A 17,731-nucleotide genomic window follows, 5' to 3' on the forward strand; every position below is an offset into this window, starting at 1 on the left:
TTAAGGAGTTCTTTTTCCTTTTTTATTAATTAATTAATTAATTTGTTTTTTCATCCATATTAACATACATATATTTTAAGTCCTGTGTAACAAACTTCCTTTGTATTTAAATTGCAGTTTTTTTTCTCTTTTATTTGAGAGTTATGGAATTTGGCTATGATAGTCCTTGGAGTTTTTATGGTGGGGTTTCTTTTTGGAGTTGTTCTGTGTAATCTTTCAAGGATTTATTTTCTTGATCTAGTACAGTAGAGCAGTTTTTGATGAAAATTTCCTGAAAGATATTTTCCAGGCTTTATTTTTGATTTAGGCTTTCTAATAGACCAATAATTCTTAAATCATTTCTCCTTCATCTCTTTTCAATTTTTCAACATTTTGCTTTTTTTTTTATGGAATCTTGGTGTCTCATAGATTCATTAGTTTCTATCCAATTCTAAGTTTTAGGGTTTTATATTTGTTCAATTAGTTTTTGTGTTTCCTTTCACAGTTGGTTAATTTTACTTTTCAGTGAGTTGTTTTCCTTTTCCAACCCTAATTAATTTTGCTCTCTGCTGAGTTGCATTCCTTTCCCAGTTGATCACTTTTATTTTTGATGTGTTTTACTCCTTTCCAATTGCTTAATTTTACTTTTTTTTGCAAGGCAATGGGGTTAGGTGGCTTGCCCAAGGCCACACAGCTAAGGAATTATTAAGTGTCTGAGGCTGGATTTGAATTCAGGTACTCCTGACTCCAGGACTGGTGCTCTGTCCACTGCACCATCTATCCGCCCCTTATTTTTACTTTTAAAGGAGTTGATTTCTTTGGTCAATTTTTTCATAATTTTTCTGCAAGTCTCTCATTTCTTTTTTTCCATTTTTTCTTCCTCTCTTCTTTAGTTTTCAAAATCTTTTTTAAACTCTTCTACAAGGTTTCAGATTTGAGTTCAATTCATAAAGTCCTTTGAGACTTCCCATATAGGGAATTTGTCAGTGGAATCACAATTTTATCATCTAAATCTGCATGGTTATTTTCTATGGTGAGTCCTCTTTTTGTTTGTTTGCTCATTTCGATCGATGCGCTCTACTTCTGGCATATAGAGATTATAGTCCTGAGCTTTTTGTACTAGGGTTGTGGTCTGATCCCTGGTTTATTACTTGTCAAGGTGTTCCTATGCAACCCAGGTGTTGCCTATGCAGAGATTTATTTCCTCCTTTATGTCCAGGCTCTGCCTATGCAATAGTTTGTTCCCAACCCAGTCCTGTCTGTTGTCCTAGTCCTCCTAGGGTTCAGACTTAGTCCTGGAATGGAACTTCTCTGCTGGCCTTCTATCATAATTCTAGGACCTGAGCTGTTGTCTAGCTTCCAGGACCTGGGCTGATGTCTAACTTCTGGGATTTGGGCTGTACTGTGGTTAGCTGGACTTTACTTCCCCTTTCCCCAAAGAGACAGACCTTCACTGGAGATCCTCCAGGATGTATACAGTTGAACACGTGTTTAAATCTCTTTTTTGGTGGGATCTTTAGTTTTAATGTCTGTGTAGAGGCTTCATTTAACATTGTCTAGGAAAATCTCTGGGTTCATGGTAGCTTCACACTGCCATCTTGACTCTACCCCTGAAATCTGATTCTATTTTTTTCTTGTTGTCAGTTTTCACCTTTTGCTTTGACTTGATATCCTGATTGATCACTTATTTGTTAAAGATTTTAACACTGGCAAACATTCACAAATACTCCTATAATAGTTTATCACAAGTTGGAGATGACCCTGGGATTTCATAGGTTTTAACAATAGATCATGAACACTCTACTCGTATTGGAAAAACTGATTTCCAGGACCAGACTGAATGGAATCTGATATCTGAGAACAAATCTTATGGGGAATATCACTAATTCAGTCTCTAAGTAATTCATTTACCCTTTTTAATGCATAAATAGCCCTCAATCCTGTTAACTTTTGTCTTTTTGATGAGTTGGTAATTGAGTGGTAGAAAACGGTTTGATCCAAAATGAGCAAATATGGGAGACAAGGGTAGAAGTTATAAAGATACAAAGTTTAACTAACATATTAGGGTAAAAATAATGAAACCTTAACAATTAGAGGTAACCCAAAGTGAAACAAGTGTTATCCATGATTGGAATTTTACGATGAATGTTTGTATAGTCATTTATTATGAAAAAAGTCTCTTTAAATTATGACTGGATGGCCCATAAAAATCATTCTAACTATGAGATTTTGTTATTCTGTGAATCATTCAGTTTTTAAACTAACTAAAAACAAGGACTTAATGGTTGCTACAGCAAGTGTGAGATGCTTATCTAATGATCAATGTGTTGGTATAGTATTCAAATAAATTTATTTTCCCTGATAATCAACAAATCTTACTAAATATCTATTATATGCCAGGCAATATGCTAAGCCCCAGAGATGGGGGAAATTAAAATTATGCAATATTACTTAACAATTGATCCTACTCTATAATTGACCGTATTCCCCCTTTTATCAAACCCCATTTCTCAGTTAAGCTAAAAAGTGCAATACTTCCCAAACCAGAATTAAAGGTGGGAGTTGAATAATGTGATCCTAGCCTTCTAGTACTTTTACTTGCTAACCAGTTTAGCCCTGCCCCCCATTTGTTTACCTGTAAAAGGAAGATAGTTTAGACTGAGCCTCTCCCCAAGAGATTTTTCTTTTATCCTTGCCTCTCCTTGTAGGAGTAGTTTGATCATCCCGAAGGGGACAGTTAACTGAGTGGTCCTGAATGGGATGGTTCTAATTTTCTAGCCAAGATTATTAGAGGTAGAAGAAATCCATTAAAACAATGTTAAATGTCTGAGCAGCATGATCATTTTTATCTGAAGGTCAACCCACCTTTCCCAACTGTAGCCAATTGTGACATTCATTAGCCACCCAAAACTCTTTCCTTCCTGAATTTCAATAAAAAGGATTTTCCCCTCCCCTTCCTCATCATTGACCTAACAGTAGAGGTCAGACTTTGTTAGCAGTTATAAACACCTCTGTTAATCATCTAGTACCTTATTAGCAGAAACCTTGAGTCCTTTTGCCACAGTTTCCTTTTCCTTGCCATAGGACACAAAAGCAAAAAGGAAACAGTTCTCATCCTTCTTTGTATTCAATGGGAAACTGAAAAATATGCTTTAAATATATATACAATAATTTAAAAAAAGAAGAGCATTGTAAACTAGGAGAAATCAAGGAGATGCTCATGTAGGAGTTAGGGATTGTTCTGAATGATGAAGGGATTCATCTGGTGATTCCAAGAGTGAAGGTAAAGGGGGAGAAATTCTAGGCATGTACAAAGGAAGAGGGCCAAGAGATGGAATGCCATGATAGCGTAAGAGCATGACTATCAATTGGTTGGAATTAAGAGAAGATAAAGTTGTGAAATAAGACAGAAAAGATAAGTTGGAACCAGATGGTGAAATATTTTAAATTTTAAAGGGGAAAATTTGCAATCTATCCAAGAAGCCATGAGTATCCTACTGATATTTCTTAAGTAGGATAGTGAAATCATCAGACATTATTTAGAAAACAGAATGGCTAGTATAGGAAGCATAGTTTATATAAGAGAGAGATTAAAGATTGAAAACAATTAGGAGGATTTTGTAATAGTACAATAGGTGTGATTTGCAACAGGTAAGAAATGATGAGGTATTGAACTATGATAATGGGGACAGAGTCAAGACATATTGTTAGAGAAAGAATCAAAAAGATTTTGCAATTTATTGTATGTAAAGGAGAAAGACAAACTGAAAATGATCTTGAGGTAGTGAACCTGAGAAATTGAGATAAATGGCAATGCCCATAATAGAAATGATTAAGTTAAGAAGAGAGATGGACTTCAGAAGAAAAGGAATGAGTTCCTTTTTGCCAATATTGATTTTGAGATATATTTGAGACATGTAGGTGGTTTCTCTAAATAGGCATTGCAGCACTGAAAGTCAAGAGGGAGATGAAGATTAGAGATGTATATTTGAGAGTTAAGGACACTCCTGACTGATCCTTTGGGAACCAAGAAATATTTGGTTCAACTCCCTTGTTTCACATTGGCTGCATGACACAGGGTAAAATCATCTAGACTTTCAGTGCACTAGGTGAATTTCTAAGACTATAAATTACAGAAAGGATACTCTGCCTGAGCAGAGGAAATTTTTATCAATCCAGGAATTCCCCTTTCCAAGTGAAATTCCAGATTTGATATTTATCCTTATTTCTTCATTATCATGACAGCTGTGTGATGAATACCAAATGCTATATCAAAGTTAAGAGGATGGAAAACAAAGAAAATTATTAGATTTGGTGATTTTGATATTAGGGATTGGCTTTAAAATGCAGTTTTACTGAAACTGAGTAGTAAGAAGAAATACTAGATTCTAAAATGATGAGATAATTGGTAAGGAGAAAGTAGAGCCTTTGCGTATAATCATTTTCCCCCTGCAAGAAGCTTGCCATTGAAGGTATGCAGGAAGATGGTGAAAATGATTAAGGGAAGATTGTTTGTTTAAGGTTAAGGATATCTGAACATGTTTGAAGACATCTGTAAAGGACTGAATAGGAAATATTAAAGGGAGAGTCAGTATGAGAAAAAATATGAAAATTGGAAGAAGGAATAGAATTTAAAAAAAAAAAGATCTGTTGTAGAAGATAGATGAATTTGCCCCCTCTTAGATGGGGGCAAAGATAGGGCTCTTAGACAGGAAGAAAGGGTGAGAAATGCATTATATTTGAATTTTTTCAGATGTGTAAATGAAAACATTTCTTTCAAATGACATAAATCACCTGCATAGAGCAGGAGACTAACTTAGAATGGTTGGAGGCATTCACTATAGTAAATATCATAGGAAGTCAAGAAAACTAAATTAAAAGGTTTGCCAAGTGGCAGCTAATTTCCAGTTGAGTTTAAGAATCATCAGTTTAATTGAATGAAATCATTCCTAGGTTGTCTAGCATAATGGAATTAGATATAGAGAAATCAAATAGTATGAGTTATATAAAATTGAGGGTTATCAGATCAAGAACAGCAAGATGATAACCTCTGGATTGGTGTTAATTGAATCATTAAAGAAGAAGAATTCCAGGATAAGAATATTGATGTAGGTTGCTCCGAGGAACAGTGGAAAAAGCAGAGGCCATGGAGTCAGAAGGACCTGAGTTCAAATGTGACCTCAGATGCTTGTTACCTTGGGCAAGTCACTTAAGCCCATTGCCTTGCAAAACAAACAAACAAAAAGAATACTGATGTAAGTCAAACCTTATTTAGTAAGATGTCCTGGGAAAATTTGCAAGGATCACAATGATAATAAAGAGAAAGTGAATTTGAGTGAGGAAGTGGGAGAAAGAATAAATGAAACAGCCTCATTTTTTCAGCAAATAACTTTGCCTTTTATTTTACCAAGATCTGGTTCACTTGTCAGGACCTTCATCACTTTCTTTACTTTACCCACAAATATTTTCTAAATCATCCTGAATTCTTTCTTAGAATTTTGGTACAGTCTTTTCTGAAAACAGGTGCCTTATAATGTTGATTCCACTCAAAAATAACTCTTTTCCAGGAGCTTGACTTATCAATTGCTCCAATCCTCATTCTCATTTCTGTTTCTCCCTTTTTACTCATTCTTTCCAACTACCTATAGATGCAACCAGGTCATTACTTTTTAAACAGCATGAATTTGATCCTGCTATTCCCATAGCTTTTATAATCCTATTATCTCTCCTCCTTTTCATTGTTCAACTCCTAAAACGACTTCTAAATTCCCACCCTCCACTTTTTTAATAAACTGATTCTATGCTCTTGCTTTTCAGACTAATCCAAACCCTCTACTGAAATCACTTCAAGATTACTAGTGATCAGATTTTAATTGTTAAAAGAACTCTTATTTCTTCTCAATCTTTCTGAAATGTTTGATACAGCAGAATACTCCCACTCCTGGATAGTCTCTCTTAGATTTTAATGATATTATTGTTTTCTGCTTCTCTTTCCACTTATATGATCACTCATTCTGTCTCATTTGCTATGCCTTTTATGAATATACTCCCAGGTGTCTGTCTTGAGTCCTAATTTCTTCAATTTCTACCCTTTATATTTTGGTGATCTCATGAACTCTCATGGGTTCAATCATTTCCATAGAGATGAATTCCAAATCTTTATATCTAGACATACTCTCTTACTTAGCTCTAATTCAAATTTGCCAATTGCTGTATGGATGTATTCACTTGATTATACAAAAGGGAACCATTATCTTGCTCAATAAATCTGTCCCTTCTTCAAATTTTCCAATCTCTGTCAAAGAACATCTTTATTCTCTGAGTCATTCAGATCTACAACCTAAGAACAATCTTTAATCCTTTATTTTCTCTCCATCATCATCTTCATATCTAATAAGTTTCTAAAACTCATCAGTTCTACTTTCTTAACATCTTTGCCAGTTGGTTTTATCTCTCTCCTCAGATAATCACCTCACTCATTCAGCCCAACATCCATTCTTATAGCTAAATCTTCAGTATCTCCCTAATTTTTCTAAGATAAAATACAAATTCCTTAGCCTAAAAATTAAACTTAGTACAATTTAATTCCAATCTATATCTCAATCCTTGTTTCATATTTCTTACTTGTACATGCTTCCATGTTCTAAAAAGAGAACTAATAGCTGCTTCCCACAGCTTTGTTTTTGAAATTACTCCAACATCTGATTGCTCATCTTCTAAGATTCAGTTCAGGCTACATATCTATTTTGAAGTTTTCTTTGGTCTTTTTTACTTGTCAACATCTCCTCATATCATCAGTGAAATGTAAGGTGGGAATCTGATGAAGGGAACCATTTTTTCTTTTCTATTTCTGGAAGCTAGTGAATACTTTAAAGATAGGAGTAATGGGACGACACTGGGAGCTTGAGGAGAACGGAATAAATTGAGAAGAACTGCTCTAAGGAAGGTAGAAATGAAAGATGAAGTGATCCAAAAGACAAGGGTTTGAGCTTCTTGGCATATCAATTTATTAAATTAATGCATTTTTATTGCATAACAAATTTGGACCAGCCCCCCCCAGTTTTGGTGTGCTGGACCCCTTTTATGCATTAAAAATAATTTGTCAAATGAAAGAAAAGAAAAGAATTAACAGGGTACCAACCAGAATTAGATAATGTAATTTTTAATTGGAGAAAGATTATGGATTTTTCAAGTTGTGAGGGAAAGCAAAGAAGGAATAATTCCCTGAAATCAGAAAATGAGATATCCCACTCCTATTTAGTCCCTGTAAAAGAACATGGAGACAATAGCTGATTGACCATTAATGGGGACAGTTTTCAAATAAGACATATGGGTTGCTTGAGAGGCATAATTGTGAGAAAATTCCTTGTATCAATTTTTATATCTAATTGGGTTTCCTCATCAATATAACATAGGTACTTAGATAAGAATCTGAAAGCAATAACAGGTAGAGATGGTCCAACTTCCCAGTCATATAGGGTTAGGTTCAAACAATATAATAAAATTTTCTCACTAAGACAGAAATTGGACTAGACTCAGTCAGTCCATATTGAAATGAGTTAGATCTAGAAGTGAGTCAGAAGATGGAGTCAAGCACTCATTTCCCAAAATTCCCTCGTGACTTCATCAGCAGCCTGGAGTTAAGAGCAAAAAGTTCAGACGATGACCCAGAATTTAAAACTCCTAGGATATGAATGGTCAGTGAATTTGAGGGTGGACAACAATGTATCGCTGGATTAGTCAACTAGAGAATGAAGATTGTGTGTAGATGAAAGTGTTGCCAGAACTGGTTTAATAAATTAGAAGAGTTGAGAGAGAAGGGATGTAACTAGATGGTTTGGTGAGTCAAACTGACTACTGATATTCACTTCTTCACCTTCAGATTGATATATTCTTCATTACACAAAACACAAATTGCCTTAGTATTGTAAGTGGCTAGAGAAGAGAGTATTTTTCTTGCCTATAGTTATTTTTTTTTACTTTTATTTATTTAAGGCAATAGGGTTAAGTGATTTGCTCAGGGACACACAGCTAGGCAATCATTAAGTGTCTGAGTCAAATTTGAACTCAGGTCCTTGTGACTCCAGGGCCAGTGCTCTATCCACTGTACCACCTAGCTGCTCCTCTTATAGTTCTTAAATTTTAAAATGGTCCTTTAAAAATCATTTAAAATTAAGTCCCTTCATAAAGGTATGTGAGCAAGATACAGGCATTATATATTCATAAAGATTATTTTAATATCCCAATATAGATGACCCACTGACAATCCAAATAGACAAAACATCCCCAAATAGAATGTTGTAATTTCTGTTACTGGCCCCACTCTTCCTATTTTGGTATTAGACACTCAATTTCTCTGTAATTTTCACTTTTGCTAATGAATGATGACAAATGTTTCTGTGCACAGCAAGATCAAATCTTACATTGAAAACTGTACAGGTAGTCCTTAAAACATCAAATAGATGTTCTGAAAAAATCTGCAGTGCAAAATTGATCATACATATAAAATTTAATTTTTTTCTTCATTCCTATGTTAAAAATAAAAGTAGATAGAAGTTATATAGTGCTTTAAAACTTACAAACCATTTACATTTATTATTTAATTTATTCCTTAGAAATATGTTCTTAAAGAACATAAGTTATTCCAAACATAGAAAAAAAAATAGAAACCTGAATTGGGATACTGAGTTATCATTCCATCTCAGTTCCTTAATTTATTTGTTGATCTCTTTAAATAAGAAAAAGACAGTTATGATACAAGATCTGTATTAAGTTTGTTATATATAATATACTATCTCTGATTATCATATGAAAGTTCACTCAGGTGGTCCTCAACTTTTGAATATTCAACTTTAAAATGACTCATTCCTAAGAACTGTCATTGCCACTCTTGGAGTCCAGAGATATCTTTTACTACTGATTGTCCTGCTGGAGACTTCTCATGAGTAGTTATAGGTCAAATAATATGATAAATAAGGAAATACTGAAGGATGTCCCAAAATCTTCTCTCTTATTTTGTCACATATCAGAGAGAACCACATAAACCAATAATGAGAAACTACAAATATTTAAAGTAAATATTCATTTATTGAAATATTTAGTTTTTGATTTTATTTTCAGGTCTTTTTCATTTCCAAATTTAAAAAAAAATTCCTCATTTACATATTACATTGAGATATACTACTTTCTTGGGAAGAGAGTTTTAAAAATCAATTGCTTAATATTATGACCAAAGTAGTAAAAAGATTGTATTTTCACCTCTCACCTTAAATAAATATTGCACAGAATTGGCTTTAATTATTTTTCCTTATGTATATCATAAATAGCTATGAGGTACCATCAAATAGGGAAACTATTGATCCCATAAAATTTGAATCCCGTCCATAGGACCAACAAGTATAAGTTTAGAGATATAAGAATTCTTTGGGTTCATCAAGCTCAGCATTCTCATTTTATAAATAAAGAAACTGCGCAATGTGGTTAATGACTTATAAAAGGCAGCATTAAGTGACAGAAGCAGGAGTTTAACCTAGGGCTACCAATCTTTAATTCCTTGCTTTATACTACTCTCTGAGTGACTTATGCTGGCTCAAAGGTTATGCCAAAAAAATTCAAGGTATAAAAAATTTTCAAATGTAGACCTGGTGATGGACTATATGTCATCAGAGGGATAGACAGTGAGACAGTGCCTCATTTCAGGTAGACTCATAGCAGCTTATGAATCACTGTAGTTTAGATACGAAGGGCCTGATTAAACCAAATAAAGAACTTTTCATTGAAGTAGTAAATTTATTCTGTATTCATATATATATATATATATATATATATATATATATATATATATATATATCAGAAGCAAAAGTAATCTGCAAAACCATGTTACTAATAATTCCTAATACCATATAATACAGCATATTGCATGATTATAGGCTTTATTTTGAAGTTGTAATATGTTTGCAGAAATCATACATCGATATTCCCTACATACGTTTGATAATGTTAGATTACTTTTGACTCTTTAATCATTAAAAAAAAAGTTTCTATAGTAAAAAAGGATTTAAAAACTATTGGCTCAAATAAAATTTTTAGATTTTCATTGGACACCAGTTACTTCTATCCAATTTCTCCAGCTAATTGAAAATCAACTACATCATGTTACTTTTGTTCAGAGACTATTTTTAAACACTAATAATTTTACTATACTGGCATCTGAAAAAATTACTCTTGTAGTAATATTTTAAAAACTTATTTGTATGTTTTCAAATAACGCAGTACTATTAGAATGCATGGGATTTCTTAACTAGTAGTCATTGTGAATTCAGTGAAGCATTAAAATTTTGATATTTACTTCATACTGGTTTCTACACCTTTTGAGTAAATATATTTAATTTTCTAATATTAGTCCATTTCAACTAATATTGATTAAGCACCTTTTATATGAAAGGCATAATACACTTAAAGAGTCTTTTTTTTAGGTTTTTGTAAGGCAAATGGGGTTAAGTGGCTTGCCCAAGGCCACACAGCTAGGTAATTATTAAGTGTCTGAGACCGGATTTGAACCCATGTACTCCTGACTCCAGGGCCGGTGCTTTATCCACTATGCCACCTAGCTTCCCCACACTTAGAGAGTCTTAAAGGTGACAAATGGCATAGCCTATCCTCCCAAGGTGCTCAAATATAGCAAGGAATATGCACTGGTAATGATTTATATCTGAAAGAATCTTCATAGGCTATTTAATGCAACATTCTCACTTTCCAGGAAAGGAAACTGATATATAGGATATATGACTTCTTCAAGGTCACATAGGTAATATCAGAGGTGTGATATGAGCCAAGGTCCTCTGATGCAAGAACTAGTCATCTTTCCTTGGAGAAGTACTGAAGGACTTCATAAAGGCACATTTTTTAAAAGACTAGGTATCCTTATTTCACCCTGCATGGATATTAAGGCTGATGACAGTCTTAGTTCTCTTCTAATTGGCACTGAAACTTTGACCTGCTACTTTCTAACTTGGGGTAATTCACCTCTCTGGTGACTTATGATTATCAGGGACATCCTATGTTAATTTAATTTGAATTCTTTAGCTCAGTATTTGAGACTTAAGAGATATTAATTCCTGCAGCCAATGATATAATTTTCAAAAAAGACAATACAACAGTTTCCAAACCATGTTAGTGTACTAGATTTCAATTCCTGGAGAAATTTCAGGACATACTCCACAAAAGGAAAGATGACTGATGAAGAAGCACTGTGATTTCATTCAGATTGGGTCATTCCAGGCAACATACTCCCCTCCATTCCCCCCTTCCCCATCAAAAACATACCTTTTATTTTTTTAACCAGATTGAAAAAGTGAGCAGAGCAACATTATAGAATTAGCCTAGTTTTTAAGGAAATCTTTCAGAAAGATTTTTTTCTTTCTTTTTTTTCAGAAAGTTTCTAATAACATGATTGTGGAAAAGATGGAGAGATATAGACTAGATAATAATGCAATGAGATGTTTTAAAAACTGGTTGAATAATCAGATTAAGAGAGACATTTTTAATGGTTCCATGTTGATTTGAGAGAATATCTACAATGGAGAATTCTAAGCAACTATAGTAAAATGTACTTCAGCCTGTACTGTTCATCATTTTAACAGTCCTTTGTTTACCATCTGACACGTTCTCCCAACATGAACTTGCAATATTAAGATGTATCTACAGAATTTCTATACTATCTCAAGCTTGAGGAGGTATTTAATGGGGTTAGATGCTTTAATCTTTTGGACAAGGACTATATTCTTAAAATTTTGACTGAAGAATTCTGTTCCTGTTAATAATTATCCAGTAGACACATTAATCTCTTAGGGAAGTAATTTACTAAGAAAGTATAATAGAAACAACAGCTACAAAATTTCTCTCTCAAGGAGAGCTCTCAAATATTCATAACATCTGTAGGAAGAATGGGCACAGTACATAATTGTGGTACATCTTATCTTTTCTAAAGTAACTCAAAACTGGGTCTACAGGGAGAGGAAATCTTTTCTCTCTTTACAGAATTCTCATAGAACTTCCCATTGGATGCAATATTTCTGCTGGCCAATTTGTCCTGCTTTATTCCCAGTATCTACCTGCCTTCAAAAGTTAATTCTTCATTGCCAGCACTGGCTTATTTTTGAATCCACAGATGCTTAATCACTCAAATGAATGCTTTTATATCTGTGTCTGTGGGAGTACTCATTTTTGCTCCATCGGTTGTGCCTCAAATTCTCTTGAATATAAAATGATGGATGTCCGTCTACCTTTGTGCAAGTCTGTACTAGAGGTGGTTGATGAAGCAGAGAGATAAATCTCTTCTTTTCCTCCCACATAGGAGTCTTCTCCACAAAGTGTTCTTCAGAGCAAAATCCCTTAAGCTCTTAAGGGTTTATATATAAAGAGTCCTCAGGAGAATGATTAATTTGCTTTATACTCAAATGCTTCTAACTTTAAAAGGATTACCAAATATGGCTGCAATTTTATCATATAAGTAAAATTTCGTTATCTTTGGCTAAATCCTGCCACTTCATCAGCTGAGTTAGGAGTGGAGGATCTGTATCCAATTCCTTTACTTTTAGCTTAAAGCATAAATTTCCTTTATTGCAGTTGATTCAAAATGGGAGAGCTAGGTAAGGGATTTTGTGACAATTCATGATTTTGGGCTACATAATCTTAAATATTTGGGTTAAAAAATTCACCTTCACAAATAAAAGATCAATGACTAAGACAACCCTTTTTCCAAAAAAATTAAAGATATTTGTTTTGGTGTATTAAAGATGAATTTAAGTCAGCCATGGGCTGTGACATCCAAAAAATAGTTAATGAATCTTGAACTATATAAAGTGGAACATAGATACCAGGAATAATGTAATGCCCCTAACTTGGTCCTGGTCAGACCATACCTGACATATTGTGTTTAATTTAAGAAATATATCTACAGGAGGCTAATTAAGATGGTGAAGTTCTCCTTTATCTCATGCCATATAAGAAAATACTCAAGAGATTTTTAGAAAATATTTGAAATGTGTTTGAAAGATTGGCAGTTAAAGAGGGGTAATATTTGTTTCATTTGACCTCAGAGAATAATACCGGGAGCAGTGGGGGGAATTTCTAAAGATGAAAATTTAGTCTTGAAATCAGGGGAAAAAAGCATGACAATTTGTACATTCAAAAGTGTAATGATGGCTCAGATGGTGACAGTTTTTCACCCAATACACATAATCAAGCAAATTCACTTGCTGGATATATTAAAGTGGGCATTTTGTTTAGGTCTATGTTGTACTGTAAAGCTGTAGTGATTATGTCAAAATTTCAGATTCTGTGATTCTGAATATTAAGTGAATCATTTTAATCCCATGTTCTCTTTCCTACTACTCTATCAAAAGATAAACTACCTTGTGCAGTCAATTATTAAGGGAATCAGAAATCTGACCTCTCCATAGGTGTGTGCACATTAAGCATTGCTCTCTTTTTAGGTGATGTAATGGTTTAATGGGAGAGTTTAATATAATAGTAATTTCAGGAAACTTGGGAGAGAAGTTGGACAAGATATTTTTTAGTTCACTGTTTTTGAAATCTTTAACTGTTAAATCTAGACAGCCTAGTTGAACATTTGCCTTAAATTGAAATAGTTCCTGAAGAATTGCTCTTGCATATTATTTAGCACTACATAGATACAAGGAGACCGTGAATAATCCCTAATGAATATAGCAACATTTTACCTGAAGAGAATGTAAGTAACATTGTGGCTCTATAGCTCATTTTAGATTTCTGTATATTGGTAGGATTTTTCCATGTCATCTAACCTTTTTTATCCTCCTAAATTTGGAAAAGCATAAAAGCATAACCATATATACAAGTGTTAATATAGTCAATTAATTAATATAACCAATTCTAATATTAATTATTTTATTTATATTTTGCATTCCTGTGCATCTCCAGATGTGATTTTCTTCAAAGCAAACATATGTAAATAAAACAAATGGATGAAATAATGAATCTAGATGTTGTAATTAGTTGTATGAAATTTAAAAATAAATACTGAACTCCCTCCACCCAACAAATAATTAAAGAATGCTTTTACCTGTCTCCATCTATTTAAATATGACACTTTCAGTTTGTGCAATTACATTTCCTGTTTCAGATATTCAATTGTTGATTTCAGTCAATAAGGTTTAAAATTAATGCACAAAGAAGTGCTAACATGAGAAGAAGATTCCCAAATTTAGATTCTTTGCTTATAATAGTCTCAAAAAGTAAAGTTTAAGCTTTATAAGAAAGGAGAGTCAATACTGGGGTAAACTGGTGGGATTGTTATAATCTATTATTAAACATTCATTGACTAGCTGCATTGCCCCAGGGCTACAAAGAACTGAGATAATCAGACAAGGTTTCTACTTGGATAACAAAAAAAAATTGTACAATCTTTCCCCTCAGTATTAGGGAAAAAAGATTCATGTTAACGTCTGGGGGTGAATCTTAGCATCACATAAGATCTTTTGGTCCATCGCCCAAACAGGAAGAATGAAGACGAGAGACTAATTCTGGAAAAGGAGTCGATGGGAAGGGAGGAGGACCGTGATGCTGGTTTCTCTATCTTAATTCTCTCCTGACTTTTTTGGGGGGCGGAGGGGAAGGACCCTGGTCAATGTGAGGTGGAAGATGAATGAGCTTACATTTACTCTACGCTTATCCTCCCTACGTGCTGACTGATTTTGTTCCCACTTGAGATCTAGAGACTTTGCATGGATGGGGTGGGGATGGGGATTCCCTCCTGGACAGTAGTCCACTTCCGGAAGCTCAGATGGGGGATGGGGGTCCCCAACCCCAACTATGTATAGGCGATTCCAGCTTCTAGGCTCCTTTGTGATTAGGGCGGGGGAAAGCCTGGAAGAATGAAACAATAGGGCTTCCTTGTCGCTTCACCGGAGCTTGCCCTTTGGGACTATGGTTCCTGTTGCCTAGTGAGCTTGAGAAGGCGGAGTTGATGCTATTGTGGGACCCGGAAGGCTGAAGGAAGTGGAGGGAGTCTTAGAACCAAGGGACTTAGAGAACAGGGAGGAAGAAGGCAGAAGAAAAGGTTGGGAGAGAAGGAGCTTTGGAAACAGATTTGAAGCTTTGTAATTGCTGTTATTTTATGAATCAGACTCTTTGTCCAGAGTCTTCCAGAGGTGGGGAATGGGATACAGGGGCTAGGAAACAAGCTACAGAGTTGGTCACGACTCGATACCAATGGCTGCTGCGGCGGCGGTCGCAACCACTGGGCAGAAGAGGTGAAAAGGGGGAGACTCATTCTTTCCGAGGCGAAGCCAGATGTGCAGCAACAGAGGCAACCGCCCTTGCCTCCGCAACTGAGAGGATGATAATGCTTTTGCTGAGCCTATAGTGACCGGGTTTCCTTACTCAAGCCCCTGAACAGTAGTAGAGACACTTAGCGTTTCAAAGGCTACAGTCAGTTTCAGCCCCTCCTGCATCCTAGAGCTACAGATAGCCTTTTTTCCCCTCCCACCCTCTTCCTTCCTCTTCCACTCCCCCTGGGGACCAGCGGCCAAGCTGGAGGCGGGGTTGGAGAATAAGGAAGAGAGGGCGACTGGGTCCGTGTAGCCGCGGTGCCTGCGGGGGGAGGGGAGGAGGATTGAGAGGAGGGGGGGAGAGTAGGGTGCGTGGTGCAGCCGTCTTGTCCTCCTCCCCCTTTCCCTCCTCCTCCTCCTCCTCCTCCTCCTCCTGCTCTCCTCCTCCTCCTCCTCCTCCTCCTCCTCCTCCTGCTCTCCTCCTCCTCCTCCTCGTCCTCCTCCTCCTCCTCCTCGTCCTCCTCCTCCTCCTCCTCCTCCTCCTCCTCCGCTCTCGGTCATCGGCGGCGGCGACGGCGGCAGCAGCAGCACCAGCAGCGGGGTCGCGGCGGCGACGGGGCCCCCCCTCCCCCCTTCCGGGGAGCGGCGGAGGGATGTGGGGCTTTGCGGGAGGAAGGCTTTTCGGCATCTTTTCGGCCCCTGTGCTGGTGGCGGTGGTTTGCTGTGCTCAAAGGTAAGCACCCCAGATCGAAAGAACTGAAGTCAATGTGCTTGGGCAGGCAATGTGTGTATGTCTTGAGGTGGAATGGGAATTTGGGGTTCGGGTGAATGACAGCTGCAGTCTGACCCAGAATCTTTGTGTCTCTCTACTCTCCTATGAAAACACCCCCTTCCTCCGTATCCCCACTCTGTAGTGTGAACGATCCTGGAAACATGTCCTTCGTGAAGGAGACCGTGGACAAGCTATTGAAAGGCTACGACATTCGCCTACGACCCGACTTTGGGGGTAAGTGTTACTTGCGCTGCTAATGCGGGATTAACCAAACGCTCTTTGGTATTGGAGTGTTATGAGAGTGGAGATGAAGAGTGTGTGTATGTATGTTTGTTGGGGGGGGGGGGTCTGTAAACTCCACTGGGAAGCAGTAGGGTTGGGGTGGGAACTGATAGATTCCATTCTTCATATGCCTCCTCCCCTGCCCCCATTCGGAGGCACAGACCAATACCGTCCTGCAATACCATCGTGGGGGTTTTAATTTGTCCTGGTATTCTGCAGGTCCTCCAGTCTGTGTTGGGATGAACATCGATATCGCCAGTATCGATATGGTATCTGAAGTCAACATGGTGAGTACCTACCTCACTTCAATCATTTTCCCAATAAACCTATTCCTGGCAATAATGCTGGAGGCCTCTGCTACCACTTATTTTTTTCTTTCTGGGCCGACTGAGAGGGTCCACAGGGGAGCTTTGGTTCTGTTCAGTGTATCTTTATTGTTTGACTCTTTCCCCATACATTTCTTTGCTGGGTGACTGATCTGTTTGGGTTGCTTTTGAGAGCTCTGGGTAGGTGGGGTTAGGACCAGGCTTTGTGCTGAAGCTTCACTTTTCAAGTAGATAATGCTCTAAATTGCCAAGGACTCTAGATCCAAAAATCACCTTTGAGCTACTATATTCTTCTGTCAACATGAAACCCTGGTGATACCTTTCTGGATTATGTGATAGCTTCAGTTGGACTTAATAAGCTCTCTTAGGGGTTTTCGATCATAGAGAATGAAGGAAAGTGGAATGTGGGGAGATGTTTCCTAGTGTTTGATTCAAGTTAAGCATCTTGGTTTTTTCCATGTTCTTGGGACTGGAGTTCGAGGAATGGGGTCTACATTGAAATTCAGGAAAGGAAAACTTGTAGCTGGGACAGCCGCTGTCCGAAGTGCTGATAGTCACCCACCTGCTTCAGAACAGGAAAGCTATTGCTGCAGAACGAGTTTTCTAAAAGAGCAGCTGCTGCCAGGAGGGAAGCCAAAGGCGAATTAGAGGAATTGTCACTTTAATTTTATATTCTTGCTAACAGGGGTTTGAAAAGGCAAAAAAAGCCTTGACCTGTGGAAAGAGGGAACTTCTTGGTGCGGATTTCTGTGTGGAATTGAGCAAATGCTCTTCCATTTGGAATACTTTTGAAAAACAAGGAAAGGAAAAGTGTTCCCCCTTTTAAATTTCAAAAATGCCATAGTCTTTAGAAAAAGGTTAAAACCTTTGCATCTGAGTTTATTTTTTACCTTTTTAAAATCTGAGTGAGATGTCTTTTGGCAGAATCAATTCTGGCAATGTAGAAACTTTGCTTGCAGACATACAAAACTGGGACTTACTTCGAACTTCCTTAGAGATATCCATTGGACTCTAGCAAAGTGTGAATATGTGAAGTTAATTAAAATATTTTTTTTCTATAG

The 17,731-nt window shown here is 36.5% G+C and overlaps 1 protein-coding gene across 1 annotated transcript in view; it reads left to right on the plus strand.

Moving 5' to 3' along the window:
* Window positions 1-15,943: 15,943 nt before the first annotated feature.
* The window catches only part of GABRB3 (gamma-aminobutyric acid type A receptor subunit beta3), a 252,890-nt gene continuing 251,102 nt past the window's right edge, over window positions 15,944-17,731 (plus strand). Inside the window, exons 1-3 of the mRNA XM_074213722.1 lie at window positions 15,944-16,023; window positions 16,205-16,296; window positions 16,564-16,631. Coding sequence (XP_074069823.1) covers window positions 15,944-16,023; window positions 16,205-16,296; window positions 16,564-16,631 — 240 coding nt within the window. The remainder of the gene's footprint in view (window positions 16,024-16,204; window positions 16,297-16,563; window positions 16,632-17,731) is intronic.

This window comes from Macrotis lagotis, chromosome 1 (assembly GCF_037893015.1).
Source record: "Macrotis lagotis isolate mMagLag1 chromosome 1, bilby.v1.9.chrom.fasta, whole genome shotgun sequence".
NCBI classification, from domain to species: Eukaryota; Metazoa; Chordata; class Mammalia; order Peramelemorphia; family Peramelidae; genus Macrotis; species Macrotis lagotis.